Below are 25,335 nucleotides of genomic sequence, written 5' to 3' on the forward strand. Positions count from 1 at the left end.
GACAGGGTGTGCAACACTAGAACACATTCCTCGCTAAGAGGGAGTGTTAGTTTTTGTAGCATCACATGTGTTGTAGCCACGAAATTTGGTGGAGAGGCTAGAATACATGAGATCTCCAAGACAGAGAAATCATTTATGGAAATTCCACCTAGAAGTGACTTAATTAGATTATTAACCATTTTTTTAATGTTTCCTAAGTCTAAACTTAGGAAAATTGGTTAATTAATCAGTGTTAATTAATTCAAGGTGAGAATCATCTAGAAACTCACACGGATCGATTCCAAGATGATCCTAGCCATCGATTAAGTTTTAATCTTGGTCGTTGGTGCTCGAACAATGGATTATAAGAGGAAGTTGATGGGCACTTGGAGAATACACTTGAGAACACCAGAAATTCAATTTCCTTGGCAGATCAATTTCCAGAGTAGCAGCAGTCAGCTGCTGGAGAGCTAGAGATCGAAGCAGTGAGTGAGGGGCATGGACAGTGAGTCCGGAGGAAGTTTTCAATATCTGTAGAGGCAACAACAAGAGGGACGAGTTATTCCCAGTGAGGTAGCACAAAGGACTACACATTTGCTTCAGATTGGCAGTTCGATTTAGTTCAGGAAAAAAACGTTCTTAGTTCCAGAGGTCGAGAAGAGTTCCCAGAGTGGCGAAGATACGATTTTCTCAGTAGAGGTAGGCAGAACGACTTCATCTGAGACTACTTAGAGGCTTGATGTCATAAGGACTATGCACACCAATGCAGAAGCTGACGCAAAGGGTCCAGGAGGTCGAGTTTTTTGAAGGCAGGTGGTGACGGGATTGCTTGTGGAGGAAGGGTAATTCCCTTCAATAATTTTGCCCAGATTTTATTGATGTGGATTGCCAGTTTCAGGCATCCAGATTGTACTCAGATGTCACTGTTGCATAATAAAATAAAACCCTCATCTGCTGCACCAATTTTCCCGCATTGGGTTTTTCCTGGGACTTTTGTGCAAAAACAACGGTGTTATTTTTATGTGTATGTGCTAGTATTTTCTCAGTTCCAGTGCTATTTTATTTTCCGCAGTTTTATTTGTGAATGTTGTAGTGTGTTTATTTTGATTTTTTCATAGCAATAAACTAAATAATTAAATCACCAGCTAGAAGAAATAATACCAGTTGCTACTATAGGATTCTAGTTTTTGGAATTTTCACATATAGCTAGAACAAAGTGGGTGGGGTTTAGAGTGACAGCCCCTGCCCTAAGCCGTTGTCGCGGTGCCTATACAATAAGAGTGACAACATGAATCATCCTTCTCCTTGGCACACGACCTCTTTGTAATCCACCCTGTGTTTTGTTTTTGGAACAAACACTGACAACAACTTGGCACTAGGAATAACACAACCTCTTGAGGAAAATAATCTTGATGCTCAGCTCTTGATATTTGCTTCAAAATGATTCTCTTCTAGACTCTTGAGAACTTGCCCCTTTGGTGAAGAATTGAACTCGATCCTTGATATTATACCCCTGCAAACACAATTGGGGAATTTGAAATGATCTTCCTCCAAGAGATAACTAGGGTGGCACTCGAAGTCCACCGAAATTAGCTTGAGTTTCACTTGAAACTCTTGAACTCGTTCGAGCTCCTTTCAATTGTCAATGAAATAGATAGAATAGAATGATTTACAATTGACTTCCTCCTACTTTTATAATTCTTCATGCAGTCTCCCTCTAGCTTCTAGATTATCCCTTTTTCCTTATTATTTTAAGGGTGGGATCCATTCTCCACTTTTGCCACCATTTAAATAAAATAATAATTTTCCGCCATTCCAATAAAATAATAATTTGCCTCCCTCTATAATAAAATATTATTTTGTCGTCATTCCATTAAAATAATGATTTGCATTCCTCCAATAAAATATTATTTTGCCGCCATTTCATTAAAATAATAATTTCTCCCCTTTTCTCCCAAAATAATATTTCCCCTTTTAATATTATCCAAAATTTGGCAAATCTCCTAAGTGATTTTTACATGCACAAATTTGGGAACATTACATATGGAGGAATTTTAGGGTTTATCAACATTTAATCTCAATGCATAGGTAGGGCTTGCGAAGCAGATTACAGAGAAAAAAGAGAAGATGAATAATTGATGCACTCATATTGCACAACAGGATCACAATGATGCTCTATTAGAGAAATATTGAGGTCTAAAATGGGTCTCAGAAAAATGTACAACCAAAATAAACTTTATAAGAACCAATAGGATTCAAAATGATGATGTCAACCATGGGGGATGATTCACTATTTTTGGAGTTAAAAAAGCAAAAAGATTATAAAATAATAAAACTATGTTTTCAACTCGTATTTTCAACTTATCTCCCTAAGGTTTTACTTAAATTTCGAGAAGTAGTACTCGTTGGATATAAACTTTAATTCCTCATCCAAGGAGTACCCATGTTTCATACTTTCGATTGGACCTACTACATGAAAAATGAGAAATACATAAAAAAAACGTCATTGCAATCACATTTTTCATGTATTTCTCACTTTTCGTGTAGCAGGGTCCTTTGAAAGTATGCAACATGGGTACTCCTTAAATGAAGAATCAAACTATGCATCCAACGAGTGTTCCCACTTGAAATTTGAGTAAACCCATAGGGAGATAAGTTGAAAATACGAGTTGAAAAAATAGTTTTTTCTTTTTTCCCTCTAAAATTTGATGATGTCATCTAATCTTATTTTATTATTTCCACTATTATTTTATAATTTCCTTAGGAGACGAATCTTAGACCTCAAAATTCCTCTACTGCCAAGACAATAGAGTTATCAGAAAAGGCACCAGGCTCTTATACCACTGACAGGTTGAGGATTGAATAACTCCATGCATGGTAATTTTATTAAAATAGGACAAATATATACACAAAAATGACCTTTTGTTTCATCTACCCACAAGACTGAGGATGGTTGTTCCTATTCACCTATGACTCTTTATTTTCTCTAAGATCAAAAAATTTACAATGCAATATTACCAAGGTTTAGGTATCTAACATATATGAAATAAATAAATAAAATCCACAAAATCCTTTGCTAATTGGTGTAATCCTTGTAGTATTAGTCTTGATTCAATATTTTCTAATCAATTTATGTAAAGAAAGAACCATTCGTCTTCCTTGGCAACAACACTACAGATGCAAAAGAATTCTTACATGGAACTATATGACACATATCCAATATTTCTTGGACTTTCTTATATCTCATCCTTGAATACCTTAGAATATCTAAAGGGAAGAGAAATGGCTAATTTCAACCTTTCTAACAACTTAGTGACGTGGTTTTGTCCCCATTGTAGTGGTAATTGGAGGTGGGTCCTGAAATAGGTCAACAAACTCATTAATTAATTGATGCACCAAGCCTTTTGTCTTTTTGTTTTTTATGCTTCTACCTTGAAATGCAATCCCTTCATGGAATTACATAAAAAAATGAAACAAAAGTCACCTAGTAAGATATTTGGCCATTGTATGTTGAGATCAATCAATATGCACTTAGTTGTATCCCTCTAATTGTGATAAGTTGTTGTCCTTTTCCAAACTTCATATACAACTCATTAAAGTCCATCTGGAATTCACCAATAACATCAACTTGGGGTCTATGAAGTTATAAGTTCTACTCAATGTTATCAGAACCAGACTAGTCATCAAACTGGTAGACACCCCAAACTGGAAACTGCTCAAAACTGGTAGACCCCCCAGACTAGAAACTGGTCAAAACTGGACCATAACTGGTAAAAAAACTCGAACAAAAAATCAATCACCAAAAACACATAAAACATTCAGAATTTAAAGAAAAGCATATATATTCATGTGCATCCATATGAACCCAAGGTTCTAAACTATTTTTACACAAATAAGCAAAAGATCTCATTTATATAGTATGTAAGGGTGAACATAACCAAAATAACACTAAGTGCAATCCATCTCTGAACCGAAAATATATCAACAAACAAAACCTAGATGACCTCTAGCATCCAAAAAAAATCATGCCACAAAAAATACCTACATATCATCAAAATATTTTCCTATATTGGGATCTTCGCCATCAATATCACCCTCTAAGCATTAAAATAAAATAGAAAAAGCTTAGTATGTCAAGTCAAGATTTTGTTTGAGTGATGAGTACATTTTTAGTAGGACCATGACACAGGAGTTCAACAATCAATGCCACTAACATAAAGATACATAGAGCGGTTGGTGCTCTTGATTAAATGTTAGTTCCATACCCTCGTATATGATGAAATCCAATGGAAACATTGCAATCCCCCAATCCTAAAATCTTAAAAATTTGTTAATTTTATTGGATTTTGAGTTGGATCTAAAATCCGACTTCCTCCATATGAAATCCAATGAGTTTGGAACCACTCTCAAACATCCTAAGTCAATTAATGGTAATGTTACAAAATTAAGTAAAAGTGACATTCTCATTTTCATCCTTTTACATCAAGAATTTAACATTACCATTAATTGCATAGCATTAGTAGGGGAGTATGGTCAAATAGTAGGCTTCCCCACTCATATATCATTTCTTTAAAAAAAAAATTGCATTCAAAGGGTCCTTCGTAGCGTCATACAAAACTAGCTGGTTCAGTACCAAACTGGCTGGTTTAGTGAAAAAAGGCCAATTCACTACCAAACTGGCCGGTTTAGTGAAAAAAGGCAAGTTCACTACTGAACCGGCCAAAAACGGTCTCGTTTACTAGTATGAACCAGTTTTTCCCTCCAACCGGTGAGACATGTTGGTTTTGACCAGTCCATTTCAGTTATGATAACATTGGTGCTGCTAGAATCAATAAGAGTAACCACAATTCTTTCCTTTTAAATTTCTTTTTAACCTAAAGAAATTAATATTGAATAATTCCCAATGGACATAAAGGGACAAAATTGGGTCCTCTTTTTGTTTTTTCTTCTGAATTTCTGCTACCTCCTCTTGATCATTCCCAACTACTTTTGGTTATTCTTTGGCTATACATTCTATCATGTGGATCATGCTAATAGCTCTATCCTTGTGCACTTTGAACCACTTCTCTTTGAAATCAAGACAAAATTGTTTTCTGATAATAGGGCCTACTACTATACTTTTAAACTTTCCAACAATATGTTTAAAGGAGAAAATTTAGGTTCCACTTTACCTTTGAGTTCTACCTTCATTTTCAGAGCAGGATTCTCTTGACAGGTGGTTTTTGAGAACCTGTAAATAGACTTTTTCTTGTTGAATTCCCTACTCAAGAGTGGCAGGCTGGAACACTTTGACATACACCCAAATGGACTCTTTAATATGTAGATATACATGGAAACTTCATGCCCAGGAGAAATATTATCTACAAACAAGATAGCTTAATGGAACTCTACCTTGTTGCTTCATGTTTTAAGGGCTAAGTAGGACACAAAACAATAATAAAATGTAGTTACAAATTGGTTCCAAGTGATTATCTTTTGTTGACCTCTCTCATCCCGTGAATCAAATACAAACCCATCCAGGTGAGAGTTGTAAAAAAAAATTTTTTGTTATTAACCATAGGGTTCAATTTGAAAAGATGAGAGAGTTACTCTATCCAAGTCGTTGATTTGATATCATTGCTAATATTACCAAACATAGGAATGGGGATGTAATTTTTGGTTCATGCTTTTCTCAATCAGATTGATTCATATGATTGCGCATTTGTTTTGTATAGTTGTTTGAAAAAGGCATAAAATCATGGTCATGATGACCATCTCTTTTCAAGTTACTCTATCCAAGTCGTTGATTTGATATCATTGCTAATATGGCCAAACATAGGAATGGGGATGTAACTTTTGGTTCATGCTTTTCTCAATCAGATTGATTCATATGATTGCGCATTTGTTTTGTATATTTGTTTGAAAAAGGCATAAAATCATGGTCATGATGACCATCCTCTCTTCTCTAATTTCAGTGTCTTTGATGGCCTTGTTCACCACTACTTTCATCTCATCATTCCCTTCTATCCATGGTTACAATCATTGAACAAATGGCCTGATTCATTTTTTCTACAGTGTTTCTTATTCATCCATGTGATTTTTATGGCTTCTTCTGCCGGCAGTGAATTATTTGATTTTCAACTATTTTCAATAGCTAAAAAAGAAGCCATTGTTGCTGTTTGAGCATGAAGCAAAGAACGTTCTTTGATACCATTATTATAATCTTAACTTGAACACAATTGATAAACAAGGAAAGAGTAAGAAAAATGAACATTTTTTGTTCAAATGAAGAGCTCCGAGAAGGGCTTAAAAAAATCAGCTAGTAGCATGCAATGACATGCAGTTGTGACAACAGACTTGAAAAGGTTTTAAGTGAAACATGCAATAACATGTAATGACATGCAATTAAAGCAGTGGACTAGTACATAATTTTTATATTATATAATGATTTACTTATCACAATTTAGAGTATTCTGACAACCATTCTAAAAACTATGCAACTAAATGTAATAGACAATGTTAATCTTCCAAATACAATATTAATTTGCTAAAAAGCTATGCAACTAAATGTAATAGACAATGTTAATCTTCCAAATACAATATTAATTTGCTAAAAGGAAAAAAATGTCGTTGCGATTGACCAAAAAGTCAATTTTTTGAACTACCTACAACAAAACATCTAAACAGCATAACATTTGTTGAAACTTACGTGCCTATTTATAATTTCTTGTCCCTCTTACCCCTTTGATCCTTGCATGTGGGATAAGTGGCTTTACATGCATGCTTTATCTTTAACATTTCACCATCTAGAAAATTCCAATTGCTACTTGTGTATCAATTCCTTTTATAACTTACTTTAAAATGAAATTAAGGCAATTAATGTCCCACCAACCATGACTTAGCTAAAACCTTGATGACTAAATGACGTACAAACAACTAGAATAAAGTACATACAACAAACAGAAAGCTCTAAAGACTACATAAGATATCGATAATTACATGATTACGTTGAGTGCAACTGAGTAACATAAAGTATATTATATTTACGCATCATTACGCTGATATGCATATATTCTAAGATAATATGCTATTGTTTATGGAATCTTAATTTTATTAACAATTTTGTCTTACTATACTGCTAATGTCTTATGTACACAGAGATCTATCTTACAACCAGTTTTCTGGAGCTCTTCCAGGATGGCTGAACAGTTTGACAGTGTATGCAAATAGGATTAATTTCTGATATGAAGTCATCAGTTGACTTTTTAAACTAATTTGATATAATTGTCCGTTATTATTAGTAACTTCCTTCTTTACTAGTAAATGTCAGTGTCTATCGTTGGGCAATCAACACGCCTTTTTCTATCAACTACATTGCACAATTTATAATATGTTATATCATGACATGCAGGAATCTGGTAGGAAATTACTTCGCAACAAATGAAACAGATAATAGGTAGCCACGCCCTCTTTCTATCTCATATTTTATTTAAGAGCAAAGACAGATGAAAAATACTGAGTTAATATTGAAAAATATTGTTTGATTTCACCGACTAAAGGGGAAAATGCTAGAATTTAATAGACTATACAAAATCATCGGTCTAATATTTATTCAGGATAAGAGCAACCGGGCATGAGTCTGAAACCTGTGTCCTAATATTTATATTTTTCAGAATATTAAGTGGTGTTTCTTTTCGACTATAATTGGTAATTACCAACCACTTCGCTCTTACAGATTTCCTGGGAGAGGATTAGGTTGCCTCCAACGGACCTTTCCTTGCAATGGAGCTCCACGTTGTGAGTTATTTTAACCTCTTCCCTTTTAAGTACAAAAGTTGCATTTCACATAGGGTCATCTGTTTTATTCCTATGCAGTAGTGTGTATATAGGATCCTGCACTTGCAAATTGGGGTAACTATTCATGTAAAGTGGGCTTTATTAATGAAGGCAACAACTTTAAGGTTTTCATTTTCTTTTCTCTTCTCTTTTTTTGTTTTGTTTGTGTTATGTTTTCAAATGCATGTTGTTTTTATTTATAAAATTACTTTTTATAATTCAACATAGTGAATATGTTCTTCTCATGGCCCATTAAACCTTTGATCTTTCTTGTTGGTTTCTATTGAGAAGATTCAGCAATGAGCTGTTTGCAGAATTTGATACAATTTTCAGATTTGTCCTCCATTTTGATTGTTTTACCTGTGGCCATAATTAATTTTGTTATAGCCCTATCTTTGTCTTATATCTTCATATGTTAATGTTGATAATAGATACTAACAATAAGATTCTTCCCTAATGCTTCCTACATAAGAGAACCTTCCCTTTGGTCATTAGTGATACCATTTATTTAAAATGTTTTTCTAAAACTTAGTCACTCTCCTATATTTTGTGGAAAGATGTATAGAAAGGAAGAGAGAATGATTCATATACCCTTGGGGCATTACACATCCTTCTCATCATTAAATAAATTTTACATAAGTCAAGAATTTTCCAAAATCACCTAAAACTAAGCACTTCTAAATATATCTAGGATTTGCATGATTTTTTGAAAATATCTTCACTAATAGTGTATAAAAATATCTTTCTAAAAGTGACTCGGACTTAAAACTATCTGACTACTTCACTTAACAAGATATTTCATTCTTTAACACTCCCTCTTAATCTCAACTATTACATTCACTAGTACTAACAACTCCCCCTTAATTATGACCACTACTACCTGTTAGTCTCAACTAGGCTTACAATACTTATACCATTTCAATTTTTATTTTTTACTTCTGCATGTTGATGCACAAGTCTTTTCTTCCTATTGCTCCAAAACTTTGTATTCCACATACTTTTTACTCTTCTTTAATAGTTCCTTGTCTTTAGTGTCGTCTTTATCTGATTCTTTGTCTCATCTAGTTGTACCTTGGCTACCGTTGACTGAATTTTTCTGTCAATTACTATAAGACCAAAAACAACATATTCATGTTCTTTCATCTTTTCTTCCACTGCCACAAAGTCTTCAAGAACTCTGATGGTTTCCTTGATTTCTTCTACTGAATTTTTTGTTGTAGTTATTGTAGCTTTTCCATAACCACTTTCCTTTATCATACTTGGTGTTTGAAAGTCACTCTTCAAGAAACACTAACTCAACTTCATAATCAAATTCAAGTTTCACTACTAGGTTATCCTCACCTGACACTGCCATTGTAAAGACAATTTTAATTTCATCCTCCACATGTGTATCTACACACTTAGCTTCACTGTTTTTATGTAATGTTCCTTCCTAAATTATTTTGGAACATGATTAATTTCTACATTTTGGGGCCAATTTTGGAGGTGACGGGGCCCATTTCATTTTTATTAGAAAACTTAGAAGTTAGAAGTAAGTTACTTTGGGATTTTGTTAGTAGCATGTGGGGCCACCCACACAAGGAAATACGCACTCCCTAAGCCAATGGTTCGAAATGCATTAGAGGGAAAATCGAAGGTTTAGTGAGGGACCCACGAAGGAGGGAAAAAGGCTCCACGAAATCTATAAAAAGGAGGCAACACTCTTCATTTGACATCTTTTTGGCATATTGATTTCTCTTTGGTTGCTCGAGCTGCTTAGCTGAGTAACTTGTTGTTCAGCAAGAGTTCTTCAACCGAAGAGCTCACCCTTTCTTTAGGGGACTTCGACTGTCACCCTAGGAAGGTTTTTCTTCATTCTTCCGAAGGAGGATTTCATTGTGGTTTCCAGCAGTTGCATTCATCTCCAGGTGGTGCGTATCACTGGAGAAAGCAGTGAAGAGGAGGCCGAGTTTGCTTGTGCTGTCTTGCAATGGAGTTTGGCCGGGAGATTTTCAGGAGAGGAGGCAGAGGAAGGTTGCTATCATTTTAGAGAGTTTGGGGGCTGGAGGAGAGTGCTTCTTAGCAGTGTGACTTTCGCACTTCTTGGGCTAGCGCAGAGGCAACATTTGGTGCACACGTGGGAGGTAGAGCATCAGTCTTTAAGGCTGAACTTTGCCGGGGGAGCTAAGGGAACCATTTGTGGAGGAGATTCCTACATTTCCGGAGCTTGGGAGGAGGTTTTTGCCTGTATTCCTTGCAGGCTGTATTCTTGAGCAGTTTGGAGGGCATAGGGCATATTGGAGGCTGAATTTGGGAGGTTGGATTCAGACCAAAACCTTTCTAGGTTTTTGTGAGTTTTGGTCACAGAGATTGGGGCTGATTTTGTAACATTTTTTGAGCAGTGGAAGTGGATTTTCTTGCAGTTCCTTTCGAGTCAGCAGTGTAGTTTTCTGGGCAGCGCAAAGCATTAGAGGAGCATTCATTTTCGAGTGCTTGATATCATTGTATCATAACCTGGGTTTTTTCATGCTTGCCATTGAGGCAAGCCCAGGTGCATTCCTCCATACTATTGTTCTTGCTCCATTGATTAATAAAACGGCTCAGCTGGTTCTACTTTTGGAGTTTTTATGACCATTTACTCATTGTTGAAAATTTTTGTGTATAAAATTGTTTTTGCTTTGCATATCACTATTTATTTAAGTTTGGAACATTACAGTGGTATCAAAGCATGATCTTGGCCCAGTTGTGGGTAACTAGTAAGATCATGGGAGATTTGGGCATGTATGCACAGTGACGGGTTACACTGTACACCACCCATGGCTCAAGGGAGATTCAGTATGCAGGAATTCTGAGGTGGAATCCATTGAAACGATGAGAGGTTGGCTTAGTTGAGGAAGGTGTCAAACCAGATCCATCCTTGTCCTTACAACAGAGACACTAGAGGTGCACAAGTCGTGGGAGTACAACCATCTACACCATGTGGGGAAAGTTGACAGAATCAAGGCACCATATCTCCTGAAAAGGAGCAGGCAGGCCAAGGACAGTTAGAGGGTGAGTCAAGGAGATGATTTTGCTGGTGGAGACCTAGTTTTAGACATCATGGGCCTGAGGAGGAGGTCGAGGGTACGTAGGGTCATGAGGAGCACATCGATATACCCAGTGTAGCACAAGAGTCACCATTGTTGGAGACCTCTTTGATAGCACCAGTTGACACCTTGATGGAGAAACTGGAGCATACACCCATAGAGCCATTTGATGATGTGGTGTCTATCATTGATGAGGTGCCATTTGTTTTTGAGGTATCCATTGATGAGGTGTCCAAGACCGTGTCCAGATTTTCAGGTGATGGCAGCGCACAACAAATTAGGGAGGAGTCAGGAGACACATCCATTAGTGAGGTGTTGATGGGCACAGAGGCACCTAGATCCGTGACGAAGTTCTTAGATGACAACTACCTACAACAATATGGAGAGCACCTTGAGAAGCATGAGCTAGATGAGGATGTTATGCTCGATGAGCTACTTGTGGAGGGACAACTCGGGACTCTTGTTGTGCCCATGGTAGAGGGGGTGGGCAATCATATGTTGGACCTGCCATCGACGAGGAGTAGATAAATGCACAGGCAGCCAACAAAGTTGCAGTCCTTCCAGACAATAACTCTCTTCAGGCTTACATAGATGGGGCCTGTAATATTATTAAGTTACCTCTGCACGTTGGAGGGAGATTGGCTGGGTTACCTAGACAGGTTGTATATGATGATCGTGCCAGTGAGACAAGGTGACATGAGTTGCGTAGGGCACAACACTCGCATGATGGACTTGCTATGTACTCGGGGACTCTTGCATTTGATCCCTCTCATGGGGTTGTGTGGCAAGAGATATTGAGTTGGTACCTGATAGGGCTGACTAGGCTTTTGGATACATCCATGATCGAGAGAATAGTTCAGTAGGGGTCGTGGTTTGCCAGAGGGGCACGAGGATTGGATCATCGTTTGGACCTAAGTGGGACTCCCCACCACTCCATGGATTGGGCCGGTCATGGTATTAGCAGGATGACAAATCCAATGATTGGACTCACCCCCATTCTCATATTCCCACTAGAGTTTTGGACAACACTAATGACAGGTCAAACAAACAAAGGAGTAGGCAGACTCCATGAGTTGTCTTAGCATGTTGGCCATATGTGGGGGCATAGGATGATCAGTGTCCGTTGGTAGGAGTTTGTCAAAGGAGGTGGCATTGGCAGGCCACCAGACAGTGCCTTATATGGAGTTGGGGATTCCTCACACTTGTGTAGGGAACAAAGGACATCGAGGAGCATAGCAGCAGTGGCATCACTACTAGTGCCTAGAGAGATTCACTTCTTTGGCCCCTTAGGGAGGGTTTGGAGGGGAGATCCCCTCATCAAAGAGCATGGTGATGCAACATGGGAGGTGATGATACAAGACGGGTGTGGGCCGACACATATGGACACAACTTTAGGCCATCAAATCCAGGGATGGGTAGGAGCATCTAACGTGGAGCATTGGTCTGCAGATGGGCAGGGAGGCACATGGGGGTGCGCCATATTATGTTGGACTACGTTATGGAGTGGGAGTGCCTCACATCGCATTACGTACATGCGGGGAGTGACAGGTGCAATGACACAGGTGGGACACATGACGGTACAGGATGGTATAACCATAGTTGGGAGTATCCAGTGGTGTACCGGGACAGGTTGCGGCGTAGAATGGCATGTGGAGGAGTGTTGTGATACTGGGTGGTATGCAGTGGCAGATGATGCAACGTAGTGGATGCTTGGAGCGTTGCCTCCCAGGAGACTTATGGGTAGGGGCACTATGTTTTTTTACCATTGGATGCAACCCACCTAGGATCGATGAGGACACAGTTGAGAATCTGGGGACACCATGTTTAGTGGAGGCAGGGCTTTGAGGGGGTTATCAACAGATCTGAGACAGAGAGGGGGTCATATGTAGGATTACTCTTGAGCATTTCGGCGAACTTTTGATCATAACCATCCTCCTCCGGTGTTGTTTACAGTTGCAGAGTGTTTCTTTCTTTCCCCTTGACACTCTCCATTCATCCAATAGGGATTGGGAGGCTCACCCTAGGCAGTTGGATGAGACCTCTCGTATCATAAGATGGGAGGAGACTCTCTAGTTGAGACACTTGATAGGTGCACGAGTTGACGAATACAGGCTTAGGGATGGTTTGGTTGATTGTCGAGGTAGTATATGTTCCACCCCTGGGCTCACACTCGGGGAGGCGAATGAGAGGGAGTTGCATGTTGTTTTTTAGCTAGACAACTCGAGGAATTGGGGGAGCATGAGGTGCAAGGGATGGTAGTCCTTATCGGTAGGATGATGTCGAGGCTTCTGGCAGCACCCGAGCATAGCATCAGGAGCTGGAATAACAGATCTTGCTATGATTTGGCAGGCGCAGAGCAGTTGGTTATTTGCGACACAGGTTCTTGATGCTCGGTGTCTACCTATTGGATACCTACAGAAGACAGAGAAAAGTCACAGAGGGGTCCCAACAGCTAGCAACATAACACAGCAGCAGGCAGAGAGGATTTGGAGTTGTGGACCTCCAGTACGGTTATGGGATCCAGGGATCCAGTGGATTGGTGGGCTACTCCACTCCTCAGTGAGCTTGGTCAGAATAACAGGCAAACTGATTCATTCACAGGTAGATACATGGGGAATCACCATAGGGCGAGGTTGATTGTTGCTCAAGATTGGAGCCAGCCATGGGGAGATAGGCGCTGGCACTATTGAGGAGCTTTGGCAGGTTGGGCCTAACCTCGATCATCGCATAGATTGTGGCTGAGAGTTATGCAAGAGGAGGTTATGGTACGAGCGTGCTAGACAATTAGTGATGACCAGGGTGTCACAGGGTCAACAAGATAGTTTCTTGCTACGCTGGCATAGGGCCCTAGCATCACAGTACTTAGCAGCTCAAGTACCCATAAGGGTGAGATGGTCTCTATAGGAGAGGGTCATCCAGATTTTCCACCAGGTTTCCGTGATTCACTGATGGCGTGGGAGACTTCATCAGAATGGCAAGATGGCCAGCAAGAGGATTTCAGGAGGAGATCATGCAAGAGAGGCTTCATTGGCATCGAGATTGAGTTGTATCTTCAGGGGCCCACAATCAGAGTGCATGGGGTGGACTATTCAGTAGGGCAGCTTCATGAGGATTTGGATAGAGTTTTATATCATCATGATGCTCTACTTATTGGCAGTAGACAGAGGGGTTCTAACGCCCCTATCTGGCAGGATAGTGAGTGGAGCAAGGGGTGCTTCACGTTGATCAGGTTGACTTGGGATCCTAGTATCGAGGGACTCCTTCATTATAGGATAGTAGAGAGATCAGGGACAATCCAATGGCATATTTGGGACCCTGGTGAAGTTTGGAGAGACAGTGGGGATCCATAATAAAAGAGGGCGCTTGTTCAGGAACTGCTTGAGGACAAGCAATTTTTGGTGCATTGGAGGAGCTTGTTGGTGAGGATGCTACTTGGGAAGGCGAGCATATACTTGAGCATCCAGCACTGAAGTTTCTTGGGGACAAGCAACATTTGGGAGGCGAGGACTGTAATGTCCCTTCCTAAACTATTTTGGAACATGATTAATTTCTACATTTTGGGGCCAATTTTGGAGGTGATGGGGCCCATTTCATTTTTATTAGAAGATTTAAATTTATAAGTAAGTTACTTTGGGATTTTGTTAGTAGCATGTGGGGCCACCCACACAAGGAAATATGGACTCCCTAAGCCAATGGTTCAAAATGCATGAGAGGGGAAATTGAAGGTTTAGTGAGGGACCCATGAAGGAGGGAAAAAGGCTCCACGAAATCTATAAAAAGGAGGCAACACTCTTCATTTGACATCTTTTTGGCATATCAATTTCTCTTTGGTTTCTCGAGCTGCTTAGCCAAGTCACTTGTTGTTCAACAAGAGTTCTTCAAGCGAAGAGCTCACCCTTTCTTCTGGGAACTTCGAGTGCCACCCTAGGAAGGTTTTTCTTCATTCTTCCGGAGGAGGATTTCATTGTGGTTTCCATCAGTTGCATTCATCTCCAAGTGGTGCGTATTACTGGAAAACTTAGTGAAGAGGAGGGCGAGTTTGCTTGTGATGTCTTGCAGTGGAATTTGGTTTGGAGATTTTACGGAGAGGATGCATATGAGGGTTGTTGTCATTTTGGAGAGTTTAGGAGCTGGAGGAGAGTGATTCTTGGCAGTGTGACTTTCACACTTCCTGGGCCAACGCAGAGGCAACATTTGGTGCACACATGGGAGGTAAAACATCAGTCTTTAAGGCTAAAATTTTTCGGGGGAGCTAAGGGAAGCATTTGTGGAGGAGATTTCTATATTTACAGAGATCAGGAAGAGGGTTTTTCTTGTATTCCTTGTAGACCATATTCTTGAGCAGTTTGGAGGGCGTAGGGCATATTGGGGGCTGAATTTGGGAGGTTGGATTCAGACCAAACACTTTCTGGGTTTTTGTGGGTTTTGATCAAGGTGCTTGGGGCTAATTTTGTAGTGTTTTCTGAGCAGTGGAAGTGGAGTTTCTTGCAGTTTCTTTCCAGCCAACACTGTAGTTTTCTGGGCAGTGCAGAGCATTAGAGGAGCATTCATTTTCGAGTGCTTGATATCATTGTATCATCACCTGGGTTTTGTCATGCTTGCCATTGAGGCAAGCCCAGGTGCATTCCTCCATACTATTGTACTTTCTCCATTGATTAATAAAATGGCTCAGCTAGTTCTACTTTTGGAGTTTTTATGACCATTTACTGATTGTTGAAAATTTTTGTTTATAAAATCATTTTTTCTTTGCATATCACTGTTTATTTAAGTTTGGAACATTACATTTTACCATGTTCATGCACAACATCTTGTACATAATCACATTTTGCTTCCGCAATTTCTTCAACTATATTGTTTAGGATAATTGTAGTCTCCATGTGTTGTATACCTTTTTGTACATCGGCAAACTATTCCATAGCTTCTCTTGTTACCTCTAGAATATCAAAATCTCTTGCTTCTCCCATTACATTCAGAGATTCATTAGAAACTATAATGTTTTGCGACTCAACTTGATGTTGATCAATGTTGCTCCCTCTTTCACTATATGTCATTTCCAGAATATTCCAAGCTTCTTGGGATGTGGTTGATGCTATAATATTAGGAAGAATACTTTCATCCAAACCTTGTTGATTGGGAAACATTGTTGTTGCATCATACTTGTTGTTCAAAAAGATTTTATCCTTTTGATCTTGTGTCATAGCTTCACAGACTACCTAACTCAAGGGTTCCTCGAACCCATTTGAAATAATGTTCCATAAATTATATATTTGTAATCTAGTTCTCATTTTAATAAGCCCAAAATTCATAATTTTTACCAATGAAAATAGGTGATAGAAAATAAGAACACTCACAAAATCCATATTTTGGCAGATAAAAGCCACTAAGAAAAATCATATTGATCTTTCTTAAGAAACTCAAACACCTTTCAAAAACTTTTTTAATTCTCGACTACCATTTGTCAATATATTTTTTAGATAATAATTAAAAAAGACTAGAAAAAATCCCTGAGTCAAAAACAATTTCTTGAAATTTCACTTTTTCTTGTTTATCCTTTCTTGAACGTATTCTAAAAGGTTCTAAAATTTTAACTTTGAGAATAATAATTCCATAACGTCAATACATAGCAAGTATTTGCATGACTAAGCATACGCAACATTTTAATGACTAATTAAATCCAAAAGAAATCCTTTACATCCCTAATGCACCATTAACTCTTTACGTTAGCTACTTTGAAAAATGGGCAGACCTCTTGCGGAGTTTCCAAACTCTACCATATAGTACCATTAAGTATCTATATATATATAGATATATTTCAAACAGAGATATTTCTTACAGCGATGAATAATGGCTCATGGCAACGACTAGGGAAAATTACTGTACCTACGTACGACGACTGCTTTATGGCATATGGCAGCTTTGTAGAGTAGCAGTGGTAGCTAGAAAACAATGGTTCTACTACAACAAATGCCATCGGGCTCACTGGCTCACTCACCAAAAAAAGGGTCAAACTTTTTATGTAGATGTCACACTTGGAAACTCAAAATCTTTTATTTCACAATCTTCATGATCTGCGCTCCACTTTACGAAGAGTCTTAGGCTTGCTCTGAAATTTGTTTTCTCTTGGATATGCTCTCCATTCTATGAAGAATGAAGAGTCTTATGTTGGTTTTGATACTATGAAAAGTTTTACAGGGAGGTAAAAAGTGAACAAGGAAAAAGCCTTCATATATCCTTGGGGCATTACACACTCTCCTCATTATTAAATAGATTTATTAAATAGATTTTACATAGACTAGGAATTTTCCAGAACCACCTAAAATTAACTTCTAAAGATATTTAGGATTTGCATGAATTTTCTAAAAATGTCTTGATTGATAGTGTCTCAAATATTTTTCTAAAATGACTTGAACTCATAGCTAAGTGTCCAACTACTTCAATTAACAAGAGAGATTATTCTTTAACATTTTGGACACAGGCTAATAGATAGTCATCAACACCCATTAAATTACTTGAAAAAGTTACTTGCAGTTTTCTACAGCAAATACTGAAATACATACATTGCAGCCTACACAAAATAAAATACCGTGGAAACTAAATACTGCACTGGAGAGAAATAAACACACACATCAACACAATTTTTGTGGACAATGTCCCCGGAAAAACCCATTGTGGGAAAACCGACGCAACAATTGAGGGTTTTGATTATTATGCAGTAGTAAATCTAAGTACAAATTGTTGGATGCCAAATTGTCTATCCAATACAGAGAAATGCTGACAAAGAGTTAGTGAGAAAAATCTCACACTGATTCGGGAGATCCAACAATTATCAGGGGCTGGTTGACTGACCCCACGCTACCTCTACGCAGCTTCTCCATCAATCCTATGAAGATCTGTGTCAATCTGGCTAGGCTCTGCATCACCTTGTCTGTTGATCTTCTGCTATCTGGAAATTCGACCTTTTGGCCTTCCTGTCTCATACCCCTCCTTCTGGCATTAGATCTCCACCCTCGCAGTTCGATTTAGAACTCCCTCTGAAGCTCTACGCTGCCTCTGCGTGGCACTGTGTTGCCTCACTAAATTTCTCTATTTCCTCTCTGCTTTGCACTCTTCGGATCTGGAAAAATCTCCTCCGGACTACTATCCCTACCCCTCACAGTAAGAATATCACTTGATCTCACTCCAGCAACTCAACACTGCTACTCTTGAGAAATTCGATCTCTAATCTCTCATTCGATGTGTTCTCCAAGTGCCCATCAAGCTCCTTCTTATAATCTCTTGTTGGATCTCCAACGACCAAGATTAAATCATGATCAAAGTCTAAGATTAACTGGGATTTCATCCTCGTCTTCTTCTAGCAGATTCACACCATATTTAACTAATACTCTTTAATTAACCAAATTTCCTAAGTTTAGACTTAGGGACCCATTTAAAAAAGTTAATTATTTTAATTATATCACCTCTAGGTGGAATTTTCCCAAACAATATCCGGGTATTGGAGAATGCATGTGTCTTAGCCTCTCTGCAAAATCTTGTGCCTAGAGTACATCCGATGCTACAAAAATCAACACTCCCTCTTAGCGAGGAATGTGCTCTAGTGTTGCAACCTACTAAAGCATCACTCTATATTTGCACCATCTCCTTCTGTGCCGCTGATGTCTAGCTCTACTGCCCACCAACTATTGCGCAATTGTTGTTGAACTGCTGTCAACTACTACATCTACATTGCAACCCTCTCTCCATATGTTGGTGCTGCAACTGCAACATCTGCAACGGAAAAGCATCCAAAATATTGAACCAACTGTGTTCAGTATGATGCATCGGTTGTCCGAGTTCTAACTGCTACTAGTCTCTGCGCTGTCACTGAAGCCTCTATGTTGCTTTTGACTCTGCTCTGTTCCAACTACATTGCTTCCAAATCTGCTCTACGATGCTCAGTCTCTAACCTGCTACTAGCTACTGCATCTGTCACTCTAGCACCTGATTGCACCAATTGCCACTGGTCCATCCTATTATTGCATCTCTTGGGCTCTTGTAGCAAGGTAATGATTCATGAGGTGGACCTCCTTAAGAATCCTTCCCAACCTATAGGTCTTTGGGGCTACAGCTGTAGATCACCCCACCTCACCCCTGGAGGCATCTCGACAAGCATGGCAAAACTTTCTTCCTCCAGTCTGGAGGACAGCTTGTTAATTTCTGAGATGCAACTTCCTGATCCTGCTTCTCCTCCTTGTCCTTCTTTCTGAGAGGAAACTGAGTGCTACAGTGGCCCAACTCGCCACACCTGAAGCACTTGATCTTGGAAATATCCTTCTTTCTTCTGCGCTGCCCCTTTGATGCAAGGGCCACATCCTCCTCTTCCTTCACTGCTTTTGCCCCACTACTGCTACTACCACTAATGGTGGCCTTCACCAGATCATGCCTCATTTCCTCCTGCTGTAGATCAACCCACACACGTTCCCAATCTGGCAGTTTTTCTCTACCCAGGATGCTCTAGACAAAAACTTGCCAATCTTATTCAGTGCTAATCGTACAAACTCTGAGTGCTGGGGTGCTGACCCTACTGAAGCCAGTTGATCCCGGACATCCTAAAGCCTCGTAAGGAAGGGATCTACAAGCTCCCCTTTCTACATCCTCGTGCATCTCAACTTCTCCTCTACGTACATCTTCTACTGCTTGGAAGATCCTTCGTACAACATAGCTAATGCCCACATATGTCGAGCAGTATCCTTGCTAGCTATAAGGGATACCACATGATATCAAACTCCGGTGAGAATGATCCTCTTATCTATCACCATCTCAACCTATACTTCTTGAGCGAATCTGCATCTTCGGGTACAACTACCATGCTATCGACATAAGTTTTGAGATCATGCTCATCTAGAAGGCAGGAAATCCTTGCCTTCCAAATCACATAGTTGGAGGTTTCATCCAACCGATCTTGATCTCTCAACCCAGCTAATGCCATCTCTCCTAAAAAACTAAAATTTATTCCTCTTCTCCTCTGCGCAACTGCTTCCCAGCTATTCGCACTCCCTTCTGGAGTGAGAAATACCACACACAACTACTGCTGCTCTGCTAAGAAAATTCAAACTTCTTGGCTAGAAGTCCTCTGAGGAATAAATTCCCTCAGTATGTGCTATTCTCTCCTTCTGACATTATTCTACTAGCAACTGTTGCAAAATAACTACGTCCCAGCTGAAGATCTTCTCTGCAATGAAAATACACTGCTCCCTTCTGCCTCTGGAAAGCTTCGATCTGGAAATCAAATTTCTTTGTCGACTCACTCAGAGAAATCGATTTCTCCTCAAAACTTTGACCTCCTTGGCCCAAGGACTGTGCTGCCTCTAGGGTTTCGAATTGTTGCCTCTGCAGTAATTTCGAACTCCCTCTTCCTTTCTGCAATTGAGCTCTTCTGCTCACGATCTGTGCTTCAATACCATGTGAAAAATTGGTTACCCGATTCCTACTACAGCAAGCTGATAATATTTCACTTACTTGTTAACTTACTTGTAGTTTTGTACGGAAAATACTGAAATACATACACTGCAACCTACAAAAAATAAAATACTATGGAAACTAAACACTGCACTGGAGAGAAAAACACACACATCAACACAGTTGTTTTTGGACAATGTCCCCGGAAAAACCCAATGTGGAAAAACCGGTGCAGCAGCTGAGGGTTTTAATTATTATGCAATAGTAAATATGAGTACAAATCATTGGATGCCCAAAACTAGCTATCTGATACAGAGAAATGTTGGCAAAGAGTTAGTGACAAAAATCTCACACTGATTCAGGAGATCTGACACTGATCAGGGGTTGGCTGGCTGGCCTCATGCTACCTCTGTGCAACTTCTGCGTCAATCCTACACAGATCTGCATCAATCTGGCTAGGCTCTGCATCACCTCCTCTGTTGATCTCCTGTTGTCTGGAAATTCGACCTTCTGGCCCTCCAGTCTCACACCCCGACTTTTGGCACTGGATCTCGACTCTCCCAACTAGATTTTGAACTCCCTCTGAAGCTCTGTGATGCCTCTGCATGGCACTGCGCTGCCTCACTAAACTTCTCTATGCCCTCTCTGCTTTGCACTCTCCAGATCTGGAAAGCTCTCCTTCAGACTACCATCCCTACCCCTCACTGCAAGAAGATCACTCGATCTCACTCTGGCAATTCAACACTGCTGCTATTGAGAAATTCGATGTTTGATCTCTCATTCGATGTGTTCTCCAAGTGCCCATCAAGCTCCTTCTTATAATCTATTGTTGGAACTCCAACAACCAAGATTAAATTGTAATCAAAGGCTAAGATTAACTAGGAGTTGATCCTTGTCTTATTCTAGAAGATTCACACCATAGTTAATTAATACCCTTAAATTAACCAGATTTCCTAAGTTTAGACTTAGGGAACCATTTTAAAAAGTTAATTATTTTAATTAAATCACCTCTAGGTGGAATTTTCCCAAACGATTTCTAGGTATTAGAGAATGCATGTGTCTCAGCCTCTCTGCAAAATCTCAAGGCTAGAGCACATTTGATGCTACAAAAATCAACACTTTCTCCTTTTTCCAATTGGCTTCTGAAACTTCCTATTGCAATTGGAAATATTGGATTTATGAACTTGAAACCCTTTGAGAGAAATCTCTCTTTGTGTGTGCACTTTCTCTTCCACTCAAAACTGATTTTGCTCTAACAATCTATAGCAAAACCCTTTTGCACCCAAAGAAGAAATCTGCTTGGTGAAAATATTAGTTGTTTCTCCATCTATCAACTGGAATCACTATTCCTAACAAATCAAACTTCCCTGCAATTGTAATTGGAAAATTGAACCCTTGCCCAGTAATTCGCACTGCCTGGTTAGGCACTACGCAACCCCTAAAAATTTCGGCCTGCTACACCCTCTGCCTGACGAAATTTTTCTCTCTTGTGCCACTGAGCCTCTCGTTTGTCGAATGAGCTTTGAGACCATGTGAAAATTCCTTGAAATGCAACAACTGGAATTAATTCTCCTAACTGATTATTCAGTTTATTAAGTTTTTTATTAATATCGAATTAATCACACTTCAATTTCTTCACAAATAAAAATAAGCATCGTGGAAATAAAAATGTTGGAAACTGAGAAATGTTAGCACACACACAATTATGACAATGTTATTTTTTGATAAATGTCCCCGAAAAAATCCAATGTGGGAAAATCGGTGCAACAATGAGGGTTTTTATTATTATGCAATAGCATAATTTATGAGTACAATAAAATGTTGCCAAACTGGAGATTCTACCCAAAAGAAATATTGGCAAATATATATACTGAGGGATTTTACCCTCTCTCCAAGCAAACCCAACACCTCATTGCCCTTTGAAAAGCTAGTCGTCCAAACCCTCTGCACAGACCCTCTCACGCTCCGCCCAAAATTGCTACCAATCAAGATGTCCTGCCTGCTGCTGATTGGGAAATTGTCTCTCCGTCACTCTAGAAAATCTTCCTGCCCTCTGGAACTGAAAATGACCTCCCCTTCAACCTAATCGACTGCTCAGCTGAAGCAGTTGTGCAATCCCTGCGCTGCTCCCTGGACAAAATGTTGGCCTCCTCTTTCTGACTCTCCAAAATTGGAAACTCCTCCAGAATACTACTCTACTGCTCCTTTGCCACCTGCTACTCATCCACTGGCTCAGTCTCCACTGCTGAGTCACTCCTGCTACCGCAAATTTGAACTACCTAGGTAACTAAGTATTTGCATTGGTGTATTCTCCATCTACCCATCGACCTCTTCTTATAATTTCCGGTTAGGACTCCAACAACCACAATTTAAACTTAATCAATGGTTGAGATCATCTCCAAGTCTAGCCGTGTAAGTTTCTAGAGAATTCTCACATTTCTCGATTAATTACTATTAATTAACCATTTTTTCTAAGTTAGACTTAGGAAAATTTTAATTATGGTCAATTAATTTAATTGATCCATCTCTAGGTGGAATTTCTAGAAACGAATTCAGGGTTTTGGAGAACTCATGTGTTTTAGCCTCTCCACAAAGTTTTGAGACTAGAACACCATTCGTCGCTAGAAAAACTAACACTCACATCCTAAGAATAAAGATTTCACATTTTCCCTATCAAGCTACCATACAAGTACATCATGAGATTTCATGTTCTCCCCCTCAAGCTAGCATACAAGTACACCTGCCACAATTGTATGTATTCAAGTGGTTAATTCCACAACTTAAGACATCATGTGCTATCATGCTACATGTATGCCTAAACAATAGGTCTTACAACAACCTTGGGGAATATAACCCACGTAAGGCTAAGATTTACAACTTGGATCAAACAACCTTGGTATTCACGACCAGTGTCGCTATCCATCACATTTTAGTTTCTACACAAAACCTCAATACCATTGAATCATCTTTGTTTATTGTCCATGCAACTATGCAACCTCTCTCTCGTTATATCTTTAGCCTGTGTTGATCCATACCTTGACGTAGCCTTCAAACATTATTTGCATTTACTAGATCCACACTATATCTCTCAGATCCATCCCGCATCCACTAAACCACTTTTTTCAACTCTCGATCTCTTGAAAGCAACATTTCATTAAGCTCTAAATCTTGGGAATCATGGTGCATTTGCACATCACTGCTAGATGTTCTTGCTCCGTTTTTTTTCAATTCTATTATGACCTCATATTCATCTAATTCACCTCTATAGTAATAGTACCAACGAGTAGCTCGAAGGAGAAGCTCGATTAGTCGAAGCCCCCCTACAAGTTTGTTGGCCCTCTGTCACAAGGTACATGTTTGATCCTTCAGGTCCGCTCAAGTCAGACTCTGATAATCAAGCCGAATGGGGGTGAGGTCCCTTTTCGTGGACCCGCCCATGGTTCATTACGATGAAAAGAAAAAAAATACCAGTGAGTCTTCTTTTGTACACTTTCTTTGCTGACCCACATGAACTTCAACACTCAATATTGAATGTGTTTTTTTACTCAAATTTCACGATCTTTCCTTGCGTGGTATTTGCTTCCTCTTCACCTCAATCACTGGGTGAATTCTACCACAAATCTCTCTTATCGTGCACCAACAAGCAAAAAACTGCTTCACACATATATGCTATCCTAATAAATTTTACCATAACTCTAATATAAGTTGTTACTAATAACACAATAATACTAGATGAATAAACAAATACAACATAAACATGGACACGTTTTTTTAACCATGAAAATGTTTACTGGAAAACTATTGAATGATCATTCATTGCCCAAAGGCATATTTATAATGGAGTCTTTTACTCCTTTAATTAGGTTACATTAAATGAATACGATGAGAAAAACCATGGAATATCAAAATCTAAAACCCAAAAACTACCAATAGTAAATCGATTGTATGACCAAGTCAAATTTACTTGAATAACCACACACTTTCTTATAATATTTGATATACATTTTTCATTTATTTAATAATTATTTCAATATCTTGTTAGCGAATATAAAACGATATTCCAAATTCTCCACCATTTTCAGATTGATAATGTTGGTCTCGATTGAAAATATTGCAGAATTCAGTACTTAAAGTTTCTAAATTCTCCATTTTTAGACAGTGGTCGCTCAAATTGTACAAGCACTGCGACAATGACTCAAGGCGAGCACTGTCACTTTGATCCCGGCCCACTCCATTCTAGTTGTCTCCCAACAACAGGCTATGGGAGGTAGTTCTTATGGAAATGTGAAGACAAAGGACAAGTTGGCAAACGAAGAGTCTAGAGACACGATTGAGTTGCCTAGCTACTTTGTTAATTTTAGCAAGACTTAAGGATTAGATTTGATTCAAATGTGAGACCAGTGCCTTATGGAGTCAACTTCTTGCTTGTTATTAATTAGATGTCAAGTAATCAAATAGACAATTGCTGCTTTAATGCTTAACTATTCTATATGCTATGCAAATCTTATAAGCTAGGTATGATGCAACAATCTTGGTTTCTTTTAATTAAATGCCTATTCTAGATGTATCATTTCCCTTAAATATTTTGAAGCTAGTCTCTAGAGTAGGTTGTGGGAAAGAGGCCAACAGGAAACAAACAATGGCTTGATTAACGATACCTTCTGTTAGGTTCTAACCACCTGATGCCTCCGGTGTTGTAGATACTATGGCTCTGACCACTGCAAAGTCATCGTGTTAACCACTAAATAGTTTCTAAGCCCCTCAAGTTAGATGAGGAGGGTGTCCCTAAAAGTCTATCAACCAATCTTATGCCTGGAGGTAAGTTATTAATGCAACTAAACTTAGAATGCTTGTGTAAGGGTTGTGAGTGATTCTTAGGTTAAGATTTCTTAATGTTTAAGTACTTTAGTTATGATTAGCCTTCAATTATGACAGTGACTACTTATTAATGAAAATCAAGAGGCAATCTTTTAACCACAAGAAAAATGTGCCAACAAGATACAACAATGCCCACAATTATTCCACAACTACGGGATGGGGC

The 25,335-nt window shown here is 39.0% G+C and overlaps 1 protein-coding gene across 1 annotated transcript; it reads left to right on the forward strand.

The window, feature by feature from the left end:
* The first annotated feature begins 7,099 nt into the window (after window positions 1-7,099).
* Window positions 7,100-24,894, forward strand: LOC149227586 (putative LRR receptor-like serine/threonine-protein kinase At1g56140). The gene is made up of 4 exons (XM_089380544.1): window positions 7,100-7,176; window positions 7,370-7,414; window positions 7,694-7,755; window positions 24,450-24,894. Exons 1-4 carry the CDS (start codon window positions 7,100-7,102, stop codon window positions 24,563-24,565), a joined length of 300 nt encoding a protein of 99 aa, XP_089236670.1. The 3' UTR covers window positions 24,566-24,894.
* The last annotated feature ends 441 nt before the right edge of the window (window positions 24,895-25,335 follow it).

This window comes from Pinus tabuliformis, chromosome J, assembly GCF_031772625.1.
Source record: "Pinus tabuliformis cultivar Carrire ecotype Pingquan chromosome J, CPIR1, whole genome shotgun sequence".
NCBI lineage: Eukaryota > Viridiplantae > Streptophyta > Pinopsida > Pinales > Pinaceae > Pinus > Pinus tabuliformis.